This window comes from Strongylocentrotus purpuratus, unplaced genomic scaffold (genome assembly GCF_000002235.5).
Source record: "Strongylocentrotus purpuratus isolate Spur 01 unplaced genomic scaffold, Spur_5.0 spur5_scaffold_7, whole genome shotgun sequence".
Lineage (NCBI taxonomy): Eukaryota > Metazoa > Echinodermata > Echinoidea > Camarodonta > Strongylocentrotidae > Strongylocentrotus > Strongylocentrotus purpuratus.
In genome coordinates this window covers 19,816,726-19,840,378 of record NW_022145613.1, presented here as the reverse complement: position 1 = coordinate 19,840,378, position 23,653 = coordinate 19,816,726, and the positions used below count along the sequence as shown (strand labels likewise).

Below are 23,653 nucleotides of genomic sequence, written 5' to 3'. Positions count from 1 at the left end.
CTCATGATAAAGTAGATGGCAAAGTAGCCCATTCCTGCAGTACTCTGAAACATGGTTACATCCACAGAGGTAAAAACGTCAAACGTGATCGGGTCAATCTTCAAATCTTAATCACCACTAATCACAAGGTATAGTTTTTCTCTGCTTTTGATATAAATAAACAGTACCGGTAAATAAGAAGTCTAAATGTTCATTCACAAGCAATTTGTGAGAGTAATTCACCAATGTCTGACAGCTTCTTCTCAATTCTTTTTTACATCTGAGTAGTAAGATGAATCCTGAATGTGAATACCACTTGTCAGAAACTAAGGTGTTACCCTATCGCTTACAAAGCAGATGCACTCATGTTCTAACTGTCACTTCGGCTAAAGTATCTTACATTTTTGACAAGGTCACAGTTAATGCACTCCAGACAGTGAAACAATGAAATAGACCAGTACAAGTGAAACATCATTATCATGTTTCTGTGTGGGTGTGCAGTGCCATTGTCATATTGGTTTAGAAAAACGCTATGCTGTTTCTGAAATGGATAGAGTTTCATTTTCTTTTAAATATGAGAAAACGCCAATTTTTCCTAAAGATATATTCAATACTTGTTTCATATCTTCAGTAGAAAGCTCCAATGCATAACTATCTTCCCCAGCAGACATACATATGTTTACCAAGTACTTCAGTCTGTCCTTTAATAGGACACATGATTAATTGCGCATATTCTATTGAAAGCACATATCTTACAAAGCCTCTTGAAAATTGCCTGCTCCACCTTTTCTACATACATGTAGATGCAAACCAACACATAAAAAGTTTATCACAAAGCTTTTACAAACAAGTCAAGTGCATGTTCTTCTTTCTTGAATGAAATAAATCAGTCTGCACATGCTCCAGTTACTGACGAATGTCAACCACTTGAGGAATAAAAACAAATACTTCTAACAATCCGTCACGAGAATCTCCATCACAAATATTGACTATTTCGTCAGAACTTGCTCCGATGATAAATATTAAACTTCCGTTCTTATCTCCATTCAGCATCCAATAAGCTTGTCCTTCCACAAACAAAGAGCTCCAAGAAACAGTTGTTCGAGCCAATTGTTGGCTTGGAACACTTTCCAATTCCTTAAAGGAATAAAGCTGCAGTTCACGTTAATGTTTTACTTCTATATACATGTCTCTACTGCATTTCAGAGGTGTGAAAGTTATTTGCTATGTCAAATAGGCATCTGCATATTCCTTGATCATATTGTTAGGTAATTGTTTGAAGAGAATGTCTTCAGCATCTTGCATCCATTAATGGTACGGTTCTCTGATACAATTGTTGGTGCAGGAGCAATAAGACCTTTCCTTTAGGAAGAAGAAACGAAGAAATGTAACAATTCACAAGTCTGCAGCAGTTTGAAATGTCGTAGAAATTCACTGGATTTGATGTGATGCAGGTCAAAGCTTCCAGAAACATTCATCAACAGGTCATTAAACTGGAAGGCCAGCTTAGTTTGCTGCATCACTTGTTATACAAAGAATGGTAAAATATTTATGTCCAAGTTAACATCTACTATCAGGACGTTGTGACTTGCTCAATGAATCATAACAAATATTTTCAGCCAACTGCTGCCAGAATCCAAATCCCAATGGTGCAATTTGAATCTCCTTCAAAAACAGAACAAACACAGCTAATCTTATAGAAGTCTTTCAGAAAATGATGAATTTCCATCCACATCTTCATTCAGCAAGAAAGTTATAGCAAGCCATTATGTATGCAAGCAATAAAAAAGATCTCACAGAAGTAAGCAGTAGATTCCCTGGAGGTTCTCATTGAGTGAAGTGTTTAATGAAAATTTATCCATGCATCATGTATCTAATCTTCTAAAATCACCTCTCAGTTGGATTGCTTTTCTCTCCTCAAACATGAAAGCGAAAGAAAGTTGATACAATGCGTTGTTGAAATCTTTACATTAGTCATTTTAAATCATGATTTAATAAACACTTGGTGACGTGAGTACAAGGTTATCAATAATAGTAAAGTATAATTTATTAGATTGTCAAAATTCCAAGGTTTCTATCGGTCCAACATATCAGCAGATAAAAATATGATAGTCCATCCCAGATGCAAGAAATAAAAATGTCAAGCAATCATATTCCATCATAATCTAATAAACACTGATGGTAGTGAGCAAGAGATATACGGATATCATCCAAAAAGGGGAAAGTATTGTTTATGACGTTTGTAAAATTTCCAATTAAAACTCCACTCTGATCTCAAGCCAACAGCAGGTTGATGAGAAAATGAAAACCACGCTGCCCTTCAACAAGCAAAGAAATAATTGATGAATAGACTTAGAAATGAGGCATGAGAAGTTGAATGAGATGGAAAACTCCAACACCATTCTCTTCCTTCGCCTCAAGTTTTTTCCTGATGAATACGGTAGATGTGTTTTCTCCTGTCTCAGGGAAACTGTTTTTTTTTTTTACTACATTGTGACACAAGTAGATGCATTTACAAGTGGTAGTTCATGTCAATGATGATGTCAGCTCCTATTAATTTTAGACCAATTCACATTCACCACAGAATTGGTCTGGCACGAATATACATGTATTTCCAAAATATGTCTTTCAAGCAGAAAATGTACGGTTTATCCTTTTCAAAACTGTGTTGATTTTTCTTTATTCATACATGTTGGCAAAGTATATATAAAATGTATGTATATATAATTATCATTAAGCAGGGATTATTTACTAAAAAAGAATTATCTCCAAATGTCTTTAAGTTTCTTTCAGAATTTTTTCTTCCTGGACTACAACTGACCTTTCGTCACAACTACAAAAACTTAAGCTGTACCTTAAAAGAACTGTCGAGCTGCTGTGAGTAATAATAGACTGCTTCTACTGTGTTCACACGCTATATTTGTTTTACTGATCTATCAAACCAGTTCATATAGTATGAAAAGAGCCAGTCTCTCTCTCTACTAAACACGAGTCACAATGCTAGATTATAGAGCACTCTAAATATATATCCACACACCTTGAAACACAAAGAGGCTTTAGTGCAAGACCTAATTCTTACTTAATGGAATGGAGTAATTGAGAATTCACTTTATTAAACAGGCGGTTTTTTTAATTGCGTTTTCCTTTTTTGTTTTGTGATCCATTGAAAAAAAAGGTGTGAACAGAAGGTGAAAATATCGAATTAAAAGGTTTACCAATCACCCTACTTAAATTATTTGTGTACAAACAGAATGTATGACATCAACCTAAAAAATCACCCTATATTCTATCGACAATGGATAAGAAATATGAAGAAAATAGAGCATGACATGAAACACGAAACCCATGTTGACTTTGTGTTCTGTGCTGGTTCGTTTTATGCAAGTGCATACAGGTGCGTCAAGTAGTCTACTCATAAGTCACTTTCCTGTTAATTTAGAGTGTATTTAAACTTGCAAAGTCTTTTTTTCAGAAGTGACTTTTTTTTAAAGAGTAGAACCACATAAAAATCCTAACATACAGAAACAAGTATTTTTGGTTATTGGTACAAAATTACAATTTAAAGGTGGAATATAACCCAATTAACTATCCTCTTGACCATAATCAATTCATTTTTCTCTCAAAACATCTTGAGCATCAAATTTGCATATTTATCCATCTGTATGTAGATGTAGATGAAGCATCTTATAATCATTGATTTATTTTTAGTATCACATTATTAATATTACACACATTTTTGGAATGATACAGTAATACCAAGACCAGAAAATTGATGATTATTTTCTCTCTCTGTTAATATCAAGAGTCTAAGACTAAAACAATATGATCACTCTCCTTCAAATTAACTTGAAAGATATTATAGGACAAAAAGCACTTTCTCTCTCTTGCCTAGAAGATCTTTTTCCTATTTAATTAGATTGTTCAAAAAGAATAATAACCAACTGATCATTGTCTAATATATTTCATGCATGGTGGGGATATCAAACTATTGATTTAAAAAACTTCTACTTAAATACAAGACTATAGGTTTCCTGAACCATGGTGTGAAACATTTTCTCGTGCAAAATTGTTTGTTTTAGTGCAGAACAAGTTATTCCAAATTTTCGACTAATCCCAGATAAGACCAACTATCCCAACCTTCTGACTGATATTATCCTTTATTAAAGCATGCACCTTTTAAGTTACAATATTTCCTCACCTCTATTACATGAAAATTAACTTTATTACTTTTGTTCTTGAACAAACTACAATACTCCATTATTTTAATCTTATTTTGTTTACAGATTCTAAGCTTTCAAAATGCACCTAAGATTGACCACACTTTATTTTCAAGGTATATGGGAAGGAAGGGTGAGATCATAAAATATTTTTTTCAATGATGCAATAATGGGTAAATATTTTTCTTGTGATTCTTTTAATTATTCTGACACAATCATTTTTGTACATAGAAATCTAACACACTCTGGGCAAACCTCAGTGCAACAGAGGGCGCTACACAAAATATCTTTTTTTGAGAGATAATGAAAAACTGAGTGTCAAATTTGAAAGAATATATAATTCAAATGACAAAATCATCTTTGTTTGATCAAAATTGGTTCAGAGACGGCTGAAATATCCATAAATATATAACCATTTCTAATATAATACATATTCCAGTAATTTTGAACCAGCTGTTGAAAAAGGAGATAGCGCCTTATACGTTTTATTCCAGCCAATGCCAATATTGGTTTTTTGTTGGCTTTTTTTCTGTTGGTTATAATATGCACAACAAGCCGGCCTGTGCATTGTTGTTATTAATTCATTAACGGTCACCATATTTTGATCCTATGATAGTATTCAATCTAAATTAACACATTTTGGGGTCTAAAATTACCTTTATAGTGATATTAAATTCTAAAAGGGCACTAGAAATGTCATAAATTAGAAAAAGAGCAATAACCATGCACTTTGAAGGCATTTGCGGTCTTAAACAAGAACTGCATGAAGGCAAAACAAACAATTCATTCCACCCTTGTCTGGAATCCAATCCAATTCCTAGCAACAAGGAATGCTATATATGGGACCAATATTGACAGAGAAGCATCATAAACCATGCCAAGTCGTTATCTCTGTTAAATGAATTGTCATTTATAGGTGTTCACCTGCATAACCATTGTAAAAACACCACACACTATGCATTCCTAATGTTTGTCTATTAACACCATTACACGTCTGCACGATGATTAAAATCTTCAAAACAAAGACAAGGAATTTTCTCGAAAACAGAATCTTTAAAAAAAGTTTAAGCATATTTTTTTGACAATCACATACATGTATGTGTAAAATATCCACAATTAAGAATTCCACATTCATTTTCTACTGTAATTACATACATCTTCTTGCTTAACTTACAAGTAAATTAAATTATTACACCCACCCACATACACGCACGCATTTCATCTAAAGAAATATCAAACATTTCAGTGACATATCTATCAGAAATCGATTTCTATAGGCATCAAAATAGTGTACTGAAATTTCATTTGGGTTCACTTCTTCAAGGCTTGTGATCATGTTTAATCCGTTCCTTCATATTAATTTGAAAATGATTAAGAACACAATTTCTTTGGATATATAATAAGGCAATGAAACTGCTCGAGTTTAATTTCTATTTTATATCATTATCATTGCTTACTTTTTTTTTTTATGGCAAACATGTTTCATATCTCTGTTTATATAACTGTGGATATATTTAAAATTGAACTCAGAAATATGAACGCCATGCATGCTCTCTTTCTCTTTTCTCTCTCTCTCTCTCTCTCTCTCTCTCTCTCAGTTTGTTATCTCTAATACTAATTCAAATCTTGTCTTTTATAGTTAAATCATTTACATTTTAAGAAACCTTTTCAAATGAAAAAGTTTCTGTTGGTGGTTCAAGAAAAGAAAAGAACTAAGTGTGAGCATTAATATAGCCAGCATTCTGTACTGGGCATAGTGTTTTTATTTGTTTTTATTTTGTTTTCTTTTCTTTTGATATTCATAGCGCACCATCGAGTGAGGGGTGTAGGATAATAAACTACTTCCTGATATTGATCATGCATCAATCATTTATTACTACTACCGGGTAATAACTCTGTCTAATCAACTCCTCATTTATCAATGTCTTAAATCATTATTGGCAAAATGATTAGTCAAATGGCTTAATTATTCTCATAGTGACAACTAGCCAATCTATCTTCCACCCACACAGGACATGCTAAAGATAAATTGGTCTTTTCAAGGCAGATGTCCTCTCAGACTACATATTCATATTAATTTCCCCATTTGATTAAAAGCAAAGTCTGTAGTATATGTTTGTCTATACAGCCAAGCTAAGGATTCAAAAACCCTTGACAGAATTAACCAATCCAGTACATGTATACCAGGAAATTCAATCAATTGACATTCCAGCTGATTATTAGGTAAATAAAAAGTACGAATTCAAATCACCAGATTATTCAGTCAAGAAAACCAAACAAAAATACTATTAACATTGTTTCTTATGACTGTGATCTCCTGTTGCTGGGCAATCTAACGTGTTAGAAAAGAACCAATTAAAGTGACATCATGTTGACAGGACAAGAGCTGGACAAACACAGCTTCTCTAATCAAAGAACACTCAAGATATAGAAGAGGAGGAAATTAAGAAACAAACTGTGTACATGTATGATTCGCTGGTCCTCTTGAGTGCGGAGAATGACCAGTCACTCCTGGCTAATCATTCAACCCTTCAGTCTTGCTTTGTGCTACTCCCACAAGATCCAACATCAATTGCATATATATTGGATGGGAATCATTGCCCTTTGCTTCTATTCAAAACTTGATGTTTCATTTACCGCTGGAGAAGATTAAGACTTCATCTGAATAAGATGTTAACATAGATGAATAACAAATCGCTTGATTGATAAGCTATGAATAGGCAACTGGCTGAGGAGCACTACTGAATTGAACACATGGAGTATTAAAGAGGGAACATGGACCCGCACTATTCACAAGCAGTTGATAATGAAACGTTGGATGAAAACGGTCTTTTATGAAGCTCACCAGATGAAGGTCTCATTGGATTTTAATGCTTTTTGCACATCACACAAAGCTTCAAAACTTTGAATCTGATCAAGTTTTATTGAACAGTAAACCGGATGATGAACATCTAGTCGTCTAGGTGAAAAACAAGGAAGTTTGAATAGCTGATATAAAATGAATGAAAGGAGTTGCAAAGAGTGTGTCTGTGTTGTTTTATCAAGTTCAAAACAACATAGTGTATGATGGTAGGGTGGAATCTTCAGTGGATTCAGAAAAGCTCACGATAATTTCAAATATTAACAGAAGGTCGTCGTGCATTAATGACCATAAAGTCGGCAAATAAAGATGACAACTGCTGCCAGATTTATTTGCTCTACACAATGAATGAGCTTTTTGCATACCGTAAAAATAACTTGCAGCGCAATAAACATTCGCTTTCATTTCCTAATAAAAATGAAGCAAATTGCCACAATTAATCATCAGAGAGAGCTGATTAGGAAGCAGAAAAGGCAATTATTAGAGTCTCTACCTCCTGTAAATGATGACATTTATGTATCAGTATCCCATAAAGTGAGATGTTTTCATGATTAACATATACACAAGAAGGAGAAAGTTTACGACCCAGTGAGGAAAGGCTTTTTTTTCGAAGACTGCATTACCTGTCGTAAACTCATGAGGAAATGATGAAAATAATCTCCTCCTTTCAGATTATGTCTGAACCACGTTGGTGACATCATGGAAGAACATTCTTTGCTAGTGAGAATTTTAATTTTATGCTCCTAATGGATAAATGACTTGATTGGAAAAATGCGCTTGAATGAATTGCTCTGATGATTTTGGGAAAGCAGCACATGCAAACGCTATTCTCTGTGTATATCAAAGAGATTTTCCAATGTGGATTAGTTGGCTACTTTGGAGACCCTTTTCAGGACACGATGCCTTCCACTTCTGTAGCAATGCAAGGGATGACTATTGAAACAAGGCCCACGTCTGGCCTTCCCATGACTACGCCATCACCACCACAACCCAATGAGGTCCTCTTAACTCTTCAATTGGTATACCTTGGAGTGATGTGTTTTGCAGGAACCTTTGGTAACATCATGGTCCTTGCTGCATCCATCGCTCAAAAGAATTTGAGGACACCTGCTAATATGTTTCTCATCAATCTAAGTTTCGTTGATTTGCTGACCAATATCATGTCTATACCAGTCCTGATGGTATCCTTGAAGTACAATGAGTGGATCTTCAGTGATGGCTTGTGCCATGCAACAGCGTACATCTCTATTATATGCCTTGGACAGTCTGTCCAGACCCTGGCCCACATAGCTGGTGCCCGATACCTACTCATCACAAAGTCACGGGAAGTTTATCAACGCTTCTGCTCCTGGAATGCCGTCTTCATAAACATCACTTTCATTTGGTGTTCCACCATAGTGATTGTGATCATGCCGGAGTATGGTTTGGGGGAGATCATCTACAACCCATCGTTTGGTCTCTGCAGTATTGATCCTCAGAGTGAGTACTCCTGGATCTATACGACTGTCCTCGTCTGTCATGCCATCATCAGCACCTTAATCCTCATCCCGTGTTTCTATTTCCTAACGTGCTACAAAATCATGTCCAGCCGTAAGCGCATCCACCAACGCACTGCGTTCCAGCGAAACATGAGTCGCATCGAGGAGAACTTTGACTTCTGGAAGCGTGAAATAGGCCTTTCGAAAGTCCTCATTGTGACACTCCTAGCTTACATCATATGCTGGGTACCTTTTGCTGTTATTCACTTCTTCAACTATAACAATCAAATATCCCGTGCCGCCCATAGAGTTTCTGTTCTTTTGCTGGTAACAAACTCTTGCGTTAATCCCTATATCTACGCCCTTCTCAATCGCAAATTCAGAAAGACCTATATGGACATCTTCTCTGGTATGTGGTACAAGGTTAGACCACCGAGCACTTCAGTAAGTAACTCTGTCCCTGCAGCTCAAGAAAATGAACAGAGTAACATCAACATTGGTGTATTGTTGCTCCAACAGCATACAGACACAGCCAGTTCATCACATGACAACCATGCCTTTCAGGTCACTGGTTCAGATGCTTGAATATATTGTTTCTGTACTTACATGTATGTATCACTACAAAATGTTTATCACTGATAATATACTAAAGAATGTTATCTATCTTTCTAAACCATGGAATTATATATTTGTTTATGCCTTGGGACATCCATATGAAAAAAGTACTTTAGGGCCAAAATAGTATGAAGGAACAACCTTTTAAATAAATCTTAATGTCTCAATAGGTTAATCTGTTTCTACAATTTTAACTTTCAAATTTCATTTGTGAGAAACAACTCAAATGAACTTAGAAACTAATGCAAATTCAAACTGAGGAGAAAACTATCTTAAGATTATTAAAGCAATTTTATTCTACAAGTATAAGAATAAAACAATCAGCTTTTTAGGTGATTGTCAGTGTTTATAGTAATCAAAATTCCAGGCGAGTGGAAAAGTAGTGAAAACCCATATTTTGTGAATTTTTATACTTATTGTGCTGCATGGGTGCAAAAAACCTTTAAAAAAACTTTGGACTTTTGAACTTTACTATGTTTGGCAACATTTAAAAACTATAACATTGTCTCCAGTTGATGACTTTACATCACTAAGTCTAAGCAAATTAAACATGTTGATCTAATTTCTGATAAAATGTTATCTTACGTTTTTTTTTAATGTAAAATCACAAAAGGGGAGGGGGAGAGAGAGCAAGAAAGAGATAGAGAAAGAGAGAAGGACTGATATGGAAGCAAACTGATTAGAGAGGGTCATTTGGTCACCAAACAAGCAATAATTTATTTTCCGTTTACTCTGTGTGTCTCTAGTAAATTTCTGTTGAAGTGGTTCTGTATCACATTGTCTTTCCTTTACATCAATACATTTAGATAAAACATATTTAAAGGTGTTGACAAGGATATGGAATTCTTCTAAAACTACTGGTATAATTGATGTTATAAGTTATTTGTAGAGCCATACAAATACAATTATTTGAAAATGAAAATCACTGAGAAATAACCCATATGTCAATATTCATATTCGACAAGAGTATTCACTAATTGGCACACCAATTTTTGACCCATATGTTAAGTGAAGTTTCTGTATTTAAAGTGTTAATATCTCTTTCAATTATTGAAATCTGATATTTGAAACTGATATTTTCAATAGAGAAAACCGGCACAGGAACCCCAAGAATAAAAAAAGCAAAATACATTTATGTGATTGGTTCTCTTTAATGACTGGTAATTATTAGAGTCTGAGATAGATCTGATGATTGCAGTCATCTCTTTAACCTGGTTATATATTAACTTCGATAATGAAGGCATCCAATTAAATGGGAATTTGCTTTCAAGGGGCTCGGTTACACGATGCTTTACCCTTTTGCATTGCCTTCATATGATCCTCAATTAAACATCAAGATGGATGGGCGTTACAACAAAATAGATCAATTATCAGCAGCAGAGTGAAGGCAAATATTGTTAGATTGTTGCCACATCCATTTACAGAATTTATTTCATTGAAAATCTTCATGAAAATTGAACAGCAAATTTGCAACCTTCAAATAAAGATTGATTTCATACTTTGTACTCTACACCATATGAATCTTATGTTTCTTAAACATGTTACTTTATACCCGTCTAATTGCTGAGGTAAGATCATACATTTAGGAATGCAAAGACATGTATGTCAAAACAGACACTATCTTTGTGGATCTAAGAAATACTTTTTGACTGAAAGTGTACATGAAAACGAAACATGATAGACATGAAGCACATAAATTGTTAACATTGCTGACTAGAAAATGAAATGAGATGCGTTTGGCAGATCAATACTGAATAGAGGATGAGACATGTGATTCTTCCCTGACAAGTCAGTATTGGGTTTCTTCCGGCAAGATATCATTAGTTGTATAACAAAAAATATAAATCAACTAAGCGAGCATCGGAATTATTCAATACAGTACATAACTAACTGACCAAACTATTCATGCAGATTAAGTTGAGAAAGAATGACAAAAATCCAAATTAGATCAACAACAACAACAACAAAAAACAAAAATCAGATTTCACACTTTAAAGAAAAGTGACAAATTCATGATATTTCTAGCAAATAAATATGCCAAATTTCTAAGAAGGAAGTGATGAGAGAGTCTAACCGGAAAATCTTAAGCAAACAATCTTTGTACCCTCTATATAAACATTCATCATTTGTTTATTGAATTCTTTACAGAGAGGTGTAGATGGAAAACAGGAAATGATGGCATTCAGATTTAGATCTTTATTCTCAAAACTTTGAAAGCTAAAAAATCTTAATGAACCGGACACTTGAGAAATGTTTAAGGTCAGAATAACCCAGTACTGTTCAACCAACTGTTTAACATGCATTGTACCTCAAGAATCTTTTGATTCATATTGTGATAACAACTTGGGTAATATCTCTAATTTAAAAAGTTGACCTCTATGACCTTTTAACTTTGTTCTACTTACTGTATCCTAAAGTCTAATTAACGGTAAGTCATCTTCCAATATAAACTTCACAACATTTGAAGCTCATACCTCTAGTTGTTCTTGAGATATTGCAATAAAAAAGCTGATACCTGTATTTTCAGCCAATGACATCTATGACCTTTGATCCACTTAATTCAAAATCTAATCACATTTTCTTCCAATAATGATACATACTATCACCAAGTTCGAACCCCATATCTCAAGTGGTTTTTGAGATATTGCAATAGCAAGGCTAAAACCTGTAATTTCAGACATTATCCTGTGACCTTTGACCTATTTTTCCAAAATCGGATCAGATCGTCCTCTTTCAGTAATACATATTATCACCCAGTTTGAACCTCATTATCTCTAGTGGTTCTAGATATTTTGCGATACTAGGCTAATAGCTGGAATTTTAGAAGTTTACCTCTGTGGGCGGAGGCATAAAAAGGGTGCTGGGGAACCTCGCCATTGATACTAAAGAATTTTTCCAAATGCTGCGCAGGCTGTATGTGTGACATCATATTTTATACTAAATTTATATTAATTTGACATGTTGAAATAATTTTGATGCCAGGCAGCACAAAATATGATTTGTGTCATGGTGGCTCTATTTTACCTCCTCAAAATTAACACAACAAAAGAAAATGTGATTTTTTTTTTGCGGGGGTTGCGACTGGGTATCTGAATTGGCCTTAAGTCCTGTGGATAGAACTTTAAATTTTCAGTCCCTGTAGTTGCTTACCTACAATCATATACATTTGCTTCCTTTCTTAGCAATTCAGTAAGAAAACATACCTTCATCACTATTATCATCCTCATCATTTTCATCATCACTATTATCATACCCATTATTATCATTTTCATCATCATCACTATTATTATCTTCATCATCATCATCATCATCATCATCATCATCATCATTTTCATCACCATCATCATCATCATCTTCATCATCACTATTATCATCTTCATCATTATTATTATCATCATAATCATCATAAGAACCAACAGAACCAATTGATAATAATACATACACGTATAGTGTCATTCATGAACGAAACCCTAAATAATGCACTGCTACACTGTATCAAAAGACAAACATCTATCTGGTCACCTAGCAGAAGTGCATAAGTGAACACAAAAATATTGTCATATTTGCAAACTTCTAATCTTTGATTATTGAAGTAATGATATCAGTGTTAACCCTATTTAGCCAGGAGGGGGGGGGGGCTTGAGAAGCCCCCCCCCTCGACATTTTTTGCGATAATTTTTTAACGCAAGAAAATCTTGCACTGAAATTTTGTGACTTTTTTCTTTCGAGTCTTGCGCAATTTTTCGAAAATCGGACCTACCATTACAAAGGCACGTGTCCTTTTGTCTTCGCATGTCAGCCCGAAAATCGCTCATTTTTGTGATTTGTGTACAAAACATATGGAAATCTCATTTTTCAAATAAAGAGGTAAAACATCGGTTATTTGGTCTTGTTTAGATTTTAGGTGTTTATTTTGGGGTCAAATAGTTGAATTATAGTTGGAAATGAAATAAAACAACAAAAACAATGAAATAAATAAGTTAAAAAAACAAAGAAATACATAAGAAATTATCAAAACAATAGATAACATAAGGAATAACCCTGGTTTTTCAAATTTTTGTGATTTATTATTATTTCAAATGGTCTAACAAATATATGTAGTGAGAAAGAATGCTTAAATATGAATAATGTCTGATTTATGGGCAAAAATGTGAATTTAATGACCTTATTTGCATAAATTACCATAAATATGCAAATGAGTGAATTTTTCAAAAAATTGAAATTACCATAGTATTCTATACACTTCACTTGACATGTATGCAAATTTTCGCGGCGATCGGGCGTTTCACGGCCGAGATCATAGGGGGGGGGGGGCCTTAGAAGCCCCCCCCCCCCCCCCCCCCCCCGGGCTATGCAGTTTCAAAATAGCCCGGGCTAAATAGGGTTAAAGGGAAATCCAACCATTGAATTAATTTGTATGAAAGCAGAAATAAAAAGAGAAACAGAATGGCAATTTTTTCCATATTTTTTAATAATAAATCGGACCAACAATAAGAAAGTTATGAGTGTTTGAAATATGAGATCACCTAATCTAAGTATTCACTCGCACCCTTCTGCCAGCTAGGCACACATGATGATCATGATAATAATAATAATAGTGAACATTTATAACGATAATCTGTTAGCAGTGCTTACCTGTCAGGGTGCAATCTATGGTGTTTGGAACTGAGATGATCTCGTGATTGATCACCTCCCACGGTCCACCGGCTGAACCTTCCTTCTGACCAGCATCATGAGTACCTGCAAAGATATAAAACTAGTATATTAGTCAAAGATAGTTGTCTGAATAACTCCTTATAATCTCACTTGAAGGCTGGAAATCTATTTATTTGACAAGACAATGTTGCTCATTCATACATGCATGTAGATACACATTGAAAACAAGTCCCCACATCATATATAATCTTGATGTATTTTTGTAGATAAGCAAACCCTATATGCAAATAAGAGAACTACAGAGTTATATTTGCATTACAATAATTCATGTTTCATAATACATAATGTAATATGTACAAGACAACATTAAGTCATTGAAAATTAATTTGTGCGCATATTCATTTTATTTGCTACCATGTGGATGAATATCATGATAACAATATCATATGACAAGGAGACTGTTGTATTTTCTGACCTATCCATAATAAATATAGCAAATAGTTAAGTTTGAACCAAATTTTGATGCCACATGTTTGTGTAGCCTCATACAGGTCATTGTTTTAATTTCTTGTAATTTTAATGAAGATTTAGTCAAATTTAAATAACCATGATTTTGTAAAATGTCACAATACATCATTTGTATTCTACTATATAATCAACAAATCATAGCAATTTTTTTTTCTCACAAAAAAAATTGCCCCTAATTTTATTTCTAAATGCAAATGTTTCCAGACTGTTCATTTATTTAGCCAATAACAAATGCAATCACTCTTACCTTCAATTTAAAAAATATACCAATGTGCAATATCAGGATATAAAAACAGGATAATAACCAACCCTTTTAAACACAGATTACGGTAGACAAACACAAAGATGCATGCACAAAATTAGCATTATGGTATGTCACAACAAAAGGCAGCTATGTCTAATTCTAATGCTATTCAATCACTTCTAAAAACATGTACAACAATTAGCCATCTCATAAAATGTATAACTAAGAGTCTAATTAAATAAGTAGGAAGTCACACCCAGATACAGGACGTATGGAGAGAGATGGTAGAAAGACAGAAGACATTCCTATAATTGTCAATTGTGAAGAAACACTTTCTAAATCTAAAGGAAGGAAAAAATGGGGGTGGAAAAGATGCCCACAGCAAAGAAATTATCTTATAAGGGAGGAGTTAGTATAGTGTGCACAGGAAAATGAACAGAATAGCATCACTGCAAGCACCAACAAGGCAAAGGAAGAAAGAAAGAAATAACAGCAATCATGCGTGGTGCACAAAATCACAGCAAACTGCCAAACTACATAACACCGAGTCAAGGAGATGTGTTCCCAATTGAGATTAATCTGTGTACAGGCATACCACCAGATGAAATAAGACAAGACAATAGAGATATTCAGAAAACATGCTCATGATGCACGTAAACATGCTTCACAGATCATTAGACGACCACATTTCCTGGATTTACAAAAGGTTACAGCCAAATGCAAATCACAGTGAAAATGAAACCATATGTAAACAGGGCCATGGAATATGTTTCAGCAGGTTGCAGCAGTATGATGCTAAATACTAACTAATACAGTCAAACCTGCCTTAGTGACCACCTGTCTACAAAGACCACATGTTTTGTTTCCCTTGAAAATGGTTTCTCATTGAAACATGTACTAAAGGAACCTAGCTGTCTACAAAGACCACTTTTCGTGTTTCCCTTTAATAGGTGGTTTCTATAGACAGTTTGTGAAAGGTGTAATCCCACCCCCCCCCCCCCCCGCCCCCATTCAGTGTTATTTAGGGTATGCATATGCGTGTTCCAAGCGACCCCCCCTTTTTCAGCAAAAGTCCGGTGTGTAAAGTCAATACGGGTCGACCTATTTCTTTTGTTACGAAAAGGACATTTTGGTAACACGCATGGGGTCCGTCCGTTCTCGGAGTGGGGGGGGGGGGGGGGGGGGGGGGGGGGTGTAATTTGACATTTGCTCTGGCAGCATTTGCCTTCATCAAAATTAGAAGGTTAGGGTCAGGGCCTGGATTAGGATTAGGGTTAGGGTGGGTAAGCGTTTGGTCTACGGTTGTACAAGGAGGTAGAAAATCAAGTAAAGTAGCAAATTGACATCAGTGCAATTGTCATGCAACCATGTGCAGTAGAACCTTGCGATCATGTTTATTGAATCCTATTATTGGAAGTGCCCAGCAAGAAGAAAGTTATTTAAATCACAAACATGCTGCACACAGAAACAAGACTTGATTTATAAGGACCTGTATCTAACTCCAATTTGAAGGTGGGTATAGGGGAGGAATTGTATTTTTGACGAGAGGAAACCTCTCCATCTTGCTCCTCCGTTGGTTGGTCCATCGAAGACGAGGAATCTGGAAGGCTGATGATGACTGCTTCATTCATTGATTTGCGGTCTGAGGTTAGAAATGGAGGCATGAAAGCATCACTATGAATGACATGTTAAAGTGACTCATTAACATTTTTGAAGGTTGATGAAAAGACTGCGTAAATTTTGTATGAAATGTTACTTATTATATTCTTTCTACTGTACTAACCCTCTAACATGCACAAAATCCTGAAAAAATTCTCAAACCACAAAGATATTTATGGTTTTCTTTGAAGGCGTCACTGTGCAACACCCTCTAACAGTAACTTCTCTGAACCACTTTTGAATTTTCCCAACCGTGTTTCCATGAAAATAAGACATAAGACAGGCTTTTAAAAATCTTTTAACAATTAAAAGTCTGGAATAGTATGAAGAGCCAATACATTGATTTGTGACGATTTAAATTCACCTAAAATGTAATTTAATTGTTATAATATAGTTGGGAGAATTAGGGAATCGATCAAATCAGCTTTTCCCAATTTTCATAATGACCCGTTTTCACTCAAACTTTCAGATTATCTTTGATTGTACATCCACAAAGTCACTACCTTAGCACCATTTTCTCTAATCTGAACAATGTTACCAAGTCCTTTTAATGCAATGCTTCATAAGATCATACTAACTGACAATTAAGAAGGGAATTTTGTTTCTATTACCGTAAAGACTCGTTCAGATATGACGAGGTAAACAAAACAAAAAAGAGGGTCACCAGGCATTTCAAAGAGATATCCTTGTTCCGAAAGGAACAGTTTTTAAAACCATTTTTCGACAGTTTTCAGGGTCGCGTATGCACACATTATTAAGTTTGCTGTGCTCGCATTGCTGTTTGGATGATAGATATTGAAGGCTGCTCCCTAGCCACCTTGGGGGTACATACCCCCATTTGAACAACTTTAAATCTCCCTTGCCTAAGGATGATTCCTACCAACCATTCAGTTTTGCTTATCAACCTCTTGGAGAGATTTGTTATGACATATACGGTATTTGTAAACCTTGATGGTAGTTTTAGTGAGTAAAACAACAAAATAACTCATAATCGCAACCATTATTATACATCAAGAGAAAGTTTCTTTTAACTTTCAAACTGTAGTTGTTATCAGTACAGTACAATATAGTACAGTACTTATTGTCCATATTGGAGGTTTTTCTGTTGGGTCCGGATTCTTTTTCAGGGTCCTATCATGCTTGAACCTACCTAGAAGGTCATCTTCTGAGTTGAGGTCATCATCTTGACGTATTTCTCTGAACCAGACTGGCTCCATGAACTCTCCATAGGCAAGGTTCTCCTCCTCGATGCCCAGTTGGGCTGGCAAGTTCTGGCTCTCGGCTAACTGAGGGAGAAACAGAGAGGGAGGCACAGGAGACATGGTGAAACAGTGAAAATGGTGAAAAACCACAGAGAACCAAGGACACAGAAATACAAAGAGCCCAGGGGAGAGTTTAACAAAGACTAAGATCGACTTTAAGTTGGACTTAACAACGGCAGGCCATGCATGCCACTGTTTGCTTGCACCATTATGATTTTTAGATGATATTTTTTCCTTCAATAATGAACTATCAACAAATGTAAATTCTGCAGATTTGTGACCTTGATTTGTAAGTCCCTTGAGAGACAAATGCCAGTAAATGGTGAATATGAATAATAATAGTGATACCAGAAAGCGCCATTATTCAATGGTCATATCAAAAGATTCTTTAGTTTTGGGATGAAAAATGAGGAAAAGAGACATATGTCATAGGGGACACATTGCACGGAATCGCCCTATTCAAGGTTAAATTGAGAACTTTGTACGGGTGGTGATTACCTCTCCTTGGGTGTAGAGAGCGTATCCATCCACGAAGCCCTCCTCATAGGATGATGTCACACACTTGATCCATTTCGCATCCAGCAAGGCCTTGCCGATGGCAACAGCTTGTACTCTGATAAAACACAGCAGATAACAATGTACAATCACACTATGTGAAGTGGTCAACTGACTGTCTGCAGTAACAAGCATGTCTACATCATCTCCTCCCCACAAGGGGTCAAGGGGTGAAAGAAGGAACGTGTTTAGTGTAGGAAATTGACCACAGATTAGTTGTCGCCGGAGCATGTGGTGTAGAACAAGTAGTTCAACTAGATCCTTCAAACCTGATTCAAATTCCATCAAGGCCTCCCCTTTAATCTTCATACACCCTTACTTTTAAACCATTTCTACAATAATATGTTTTGTTTGGCCTATTTCTAACTTTTGCTTTGTTTACATTGTGCAATAGGATTCTTTACTATTCACCAATCCAATGCATAGTTTACAAGTTGTTTCATTATGTTCATCTACCTTGTATTCAAGGCTTTTATGTTTTTGTTTACTTATGTTATCCGTTATATATTGTATACATGATATCATTAGCCTTCAGACTACATTCCATATTTTCAATGTTTTTTTATGCAATAAGAAAACCTGAATGAAAGAATGAACAAGACTTGAAGAGTGAATGCAGACCTGCCAACCTCTGGTGTTCAAAAACTGTATTCAGTAGTCCCAAAAGTTGTATTTTACTGACAAAAGTTGTATTCTTGAAAATAAACACGGATTGTTACGCGGATCAATGCCTCTTACAGTTTCTACCTACAGGAAGGATTTTTTTTATTGATCATTGGTTGAATATGCATGATTTCGTCATGACTGGTGTGTTCAATGAACCAATGAACATCCCCAAATTGCTGATGTGAGATGCTTGTAGGATACTTTACAGGACAGAATGGACATTTTGCTATTGAAAATGGCCGACGCACACACAAAATATTGATTAAAAAAATAATATTAAAAAAAAAAAAAAAAAAAAAAAAAAATTGTTTTTTTTTTTTTTTTTTTTTGAAAATCGTATTTTATTAAGGAAAATCGTACTGTCGTATTTGCTTCTAAAAATCATACTAAAACGACTAAATCGTACTGGTTGGCAGGTCTGTGAATGTATCAATAATACATTCACTCTTTTTTTGGATTTGACATGAGATCCGATCTCACCTCTGAGCAGCCTTGTCTTTCTGAATGAGCCAGTCCACAAGCTCGCTTCCAATGATACAATCAGTGTATGTGCGTAGGCGATAGCGGTGATTCTGAAACATTATTCCGTTGTTGGGATTCTTTATCAGGACCCACAGATCTCGAAGCTGCGCTGAATTCTGATCAGAGAAAAAAAAAAATACAAAGGAAAAAAGTCAAAAAATTGTATACTTTAAGGAATAAAATTATTTTCAAGATCATTATTTTCATTATATTTATTCATTTTGCAGTACTTGTAACTAGGAGAGGAAAAGTGAACTAAATCACGGTAACCCTCAGGTTTCTCCGTCCGGTATAACTTATTTGGGGTGTGCTGGTGGACTATTACAACAAGGTTTCCCCCTACACTTACACAAATAGTGCAAACTTCACTGACATGTTTCTCTAACTTTTCTTAAATGGTGGATTTCCCCCTCTTACAAACGAGTACTTACCAACAGCTTTTTATTTTCAACTGTGGAAACTTGTGAATCTGTTGAATTAGTCAGACCCGGGAAGACTTCAAAGAGATTAGAAGATGATGGAACATCCACACTCCCAACACTCATAGCTCGACTAAAGAAAAGACAAACAGAAATAAACAAGACATCGCTTTAATTTCTGTTAATCCATTTGAAGGGACATGTATCGTATTGTATAAGCTGGTCAAGTATCTATTTTGTGGTGTTGATATCTTGGTGTACAAAACCGAAAAAATAAAACAAATAATCCATGATATGATAGGTACATATTAAAATTTTGTTCAATTTCCTCTTTATTTATAACCTATGATTTCTACAGGGCCTCTCAGGAAAACAGTTTTAATGCTGAGAGAGTTACCCTGTTAAAATAAATCATCAGTTCAAGTTTGCCGACATCCCATTGAAATGCGTGTTATATGTAGTACAGGCATTTCAACGGGATGTCAGCAAACTTGAACTGGTGATGGTTTTATGAAGCAACGCCCTGATGATCACCTTGTTCTTCTCATATCTTCGTCCATAAATCCTAGAAACTTCTTCCTCGGTGTCATCACACCATCCTCTGTGGTGGGTGTGGTTGCCTCGGTAACGTTCATCAGATCCTCTTGAAGTGCCTTGAAATCACCGGTATAAGCCGACTGGGCGTAGCTGAGCACTACCTTGCAACAGTAGGTACATACCCGTAGGTTTCCTGAAAAAAATAGCAAGAAATAATAGCAATATTTCCTTTTACTCCCAACTGTTCCTTATATGGCAGCGTACCACTCAAAACGTAACTGATCAAGGGCACTTACAGAATTGGCAGTATGGCATAAATCCTGGGGCATGCACAACTGAAAAGGCAGCCTTTATACTCCAATAACGAACATGTAAGACAGGGAACTCCACAGACATTAGCCACATTTGTATTGAGTAATATTGATGTCTGGAGAAGCACTTCAACCACATTTCGCGGTTCGAGTCCCGCCGCTGCACTAATGTCCTTTGGCAAGACATTGATCTACATTTGCCACACTCCACCCATGTGAAGTAAATGGGTACCTGGTAGGAATTTATTCCTTGAAATGCTAGAGCGCCGTATGGCAGCCGTGCTAAAGCCAGGGTAATAATTGGGAGCGCCAGGAGGGTCAAATCTGACTGACATGAGCGCTATACAAGAACCCACTATTATTATTATTATTATTTTGCATTTCAGTTGTCCAAAGTTAAGCAAACTGAACATCAAAACATGATGTCTAAGTGAATCAACATTGTGCTTAATCAGGATGGTGCTTGGTGCATTTACGAGACAAAATACATTCTGAACCAATGAAGGGAAATACAGCAGTCTCTGCATAATCGGGTAACTGATAAAGGGGTACTCCTGTTCATTGGGTAAAACAATGCCTCATCCAGTCTCAAGTTATGGTGCAGAGAGTACTCTGTTATAGGCTACTGTTGTGTTCTGTGTTATTTACAAAGTCTGGATCGAGACTAATGCATACATGTGACGAGCAAAGTAGCTTGAAGAGTTCCATCATGGCTTTTGAATAAAGTGTTGATGTTCAACTTCAGTTCCTACATGTATTTGCCTTTCTGTAATATGGAGTAGGGTACAACAGCTACTCATTCTGAATCAAGGATCCTTGAGAAGTAATTTCATTTTTTGATGTAGGCACACTACAGTTTAAAATCTAAAGCTTCAAAAATGTTATACAAGAAGTTTTTTTTCTTTTTTTTTTCCAGGAGGGGGTGAGAGTTTTGGAAACATAAACCTATTTATGAGCAGAACATACATGTACATGTACAAGAAGTAGTAGAAGGTGACAAGAGTTTGATTTCTCTTACCAATGAATCCTATGAACTTCCCTGAAACTTCCTGATTGCAACAGCGTCTGCAGAAGATCTGTCCACACACTCGACAGTGGTGGCGCCGTCTAAACGTGGTGAACTTTTCCCCACAGTCATAGCACTCTTTACATTGACTATCTGGCATCCAGTATTGGCGAAGACTACTGTCTGAGTAGGTGGTTGGATCCTGTCCAAAGCAAAAATTTAAAAAAATCAGTTCATCTGGTTAGTTTTTTACTTATAATATGATTAATAGAGAAAAGAACACACAGATAAGCAAACTGTGGGTCGCATATTCTTAAGTTTGAGGACAATTCAGTGGGATGTCAAGGGAACTAAAGCTCTCTAAGGAATGAAGTAATTCTGAAATGTTACTTACATAACAGAACTTGTGCACATAATTGATTTTTAAACCACAATATTTTCTTTACAGTTTAAACTTATAATATCTTTCAAGAAAGACATCATTGTACATCGTAACCCAAGACTTTTTTCGCAATGTTTAAATAACAAAATGTATGATTTTAGACACAGTTTATCCCTTGGGCAGGGAGCAAACCTGGTCCAAAATTCAAGAATACAAACTATGAATACTCGGTAAGTAGTTTACAGCCCCCCCCCCCCCCCCCCAATCAAAGAATCTACTCCTTACCTGGCCCTTCCTCTCAATCAAACTACTGAGATGCTTTAAGACGGTGGTCAAGCTCCGTGTATAATTGACCACTGGCCCTGACGCGCTGGCCTCGAATCCTCTGGACTTGGACAATGACTGCTCAGAATCCCTCCTTGACCCACTGTTGACCAGCGGAGACAGGCTTCTGGGAAGCAGACCTATCAAGACATGGGTATGAAAGGTGAAAACACAGATGACCAGACGAAAAATTATTCGTTTGAAGCCCAGTTATAAAGTGGTTGTCACATACATGTACATGCATCAACGACAATAAAATTGATAACGACAAAATCTGTATGGATGTAAAAAGCTGTTGAATCTCCTTGTTGCTCAATGATTTATGCTAAAAAGGCCTTCAGCACTGATAATTAAATATCCAATACCAGTACCCATTTTTGATTGTCTATCAGATCAATTAATTTTTATTGTTAATTTTATCAGAGACACGTGACCAGCCATTAGTTTTTGAAAGCACCAAAAAGCTTTTCACAAGAAATCTTAATTTGATAGATAGCAAGATACAACCAATTTGCATTTGCAGTTGCAAGCCTTCTCTCCTCAAGCAAGCAAATCAAAGGTGAAAATTCACATCCTTGGCTCCTGGCAAGATTCTATTAGCTACAGGTTTAATAATAATATCAAATACATTTCAGTTCTTAGAAGCAATACACACCTCTACTTAGACCCTCAGGTCTTAGTCTACCATCCGATGATCTCCTATCAGTACTAACGGGCTCCTCTCTTTCAGCCTCTAGATCTTCTTCTTCTTGTTTATGTTCTAGCACTGATTTCCTGATCGGTAGGTCCTTGGGTCTCCTGTCGCCATGTTTCTCACCGGACTTTGGAGCTGCAGCTGCTTGAGAATCTGCAACAAAAAAAATTATTTCAAAAGGGGAGTTCACCCTGATGTCAACTTGATTTTAATACAGCAACTGAATGACAGAAATCAGACTGTCTAAGTTTGAGAAAAACCCAAAGTAGAATATGTTATGTTAATACGCAAAGTGGCAACTAAATTATTTCCGTTGCAAGGTACATTACTTTCATTCTGTATTGAAGATTTCCTTAATTTCTATTTTATCTTGAGAAACGTTTTTCTCAATCCTAAGCCTAGAGATAAATCATTGGAAACATGTTCTTATAGGTGAAGCAGTAATAAAATAACAATCAATCTCGATGTTGATGTATTTCAAAAGTTTTTATGTAAAATAAATTAAGAGATGCTCACCAAGGGAATTGTTGTGTGGTAAATCTGTGTTGCGATTTTTAAAACCTCAAAATTCAGTAAGCTGTTTCCTTCTGATTATTCTCAAACTATCAATGACAAGTTTCTCTGACTTTTTGGCTTTCTAAAATTCAATTTATTTATTTTTTATTTATTTATTTCTGATCTTTTGACAGGGTAGCCCATTCACCAGCAAGTAGTGGTCTTCCATGGGGCCCTGAATGAA

The 23,653-nt window shown here is 35.6% G+C and overlaps 1 protein-coding gene across 1 annotated transcript in view; it reads right to left on the bottom strand.

Moving 5' to 3' along the window:
• Nucleotides 1-23,653, bottom strand: part of LOC579692 (1-phosphatidylinositol 3-phosphate 5-kinase) — a 54,164-nt gene that overhangs the window by 23,612 nt on the left and 6,899 nt on the right. Inside the window, exons 3-12 of the mRNA XM_030974463.1 lie at nt 22,876-23,067; nt 22,182-22,360; nt 21,527-21,716; nt 20,195-20,390; nt 19,673-19,793; nt 19,200-19,357; nt 17,997-18,111; nt 17,387-17,522; nt 16,067-16,219; nt 13,785-13,889 (exon numbers count right to left, since the gene is read on the bottom strand). Of these exons, the coding sequence (XP_030830323.1) occupies nt 13,785-13,889; nt 16,067-16,219; nt 17,387-17,522; nt 17,997-18,111; nt 19,200-19,357; nt 19,673-19,793; nt 20,195-20,390; nt 21,527-21,716; nt 22,182-22,360; nt 22,876-23,067 (1,545 nt within the window). The remainder of the gene's footprint in view (nt 1-13,784; nt 13,890-16,066; nt 16,220-17,386; nt 17,523-17,996; nt 18,112-19,199; nt 19,358-19,672; nt 19,794-20,194; nt 20,391-21,526; nt 21,717-22,181; nt 22,361-22,875; nt 23,068-23,653) is intronic.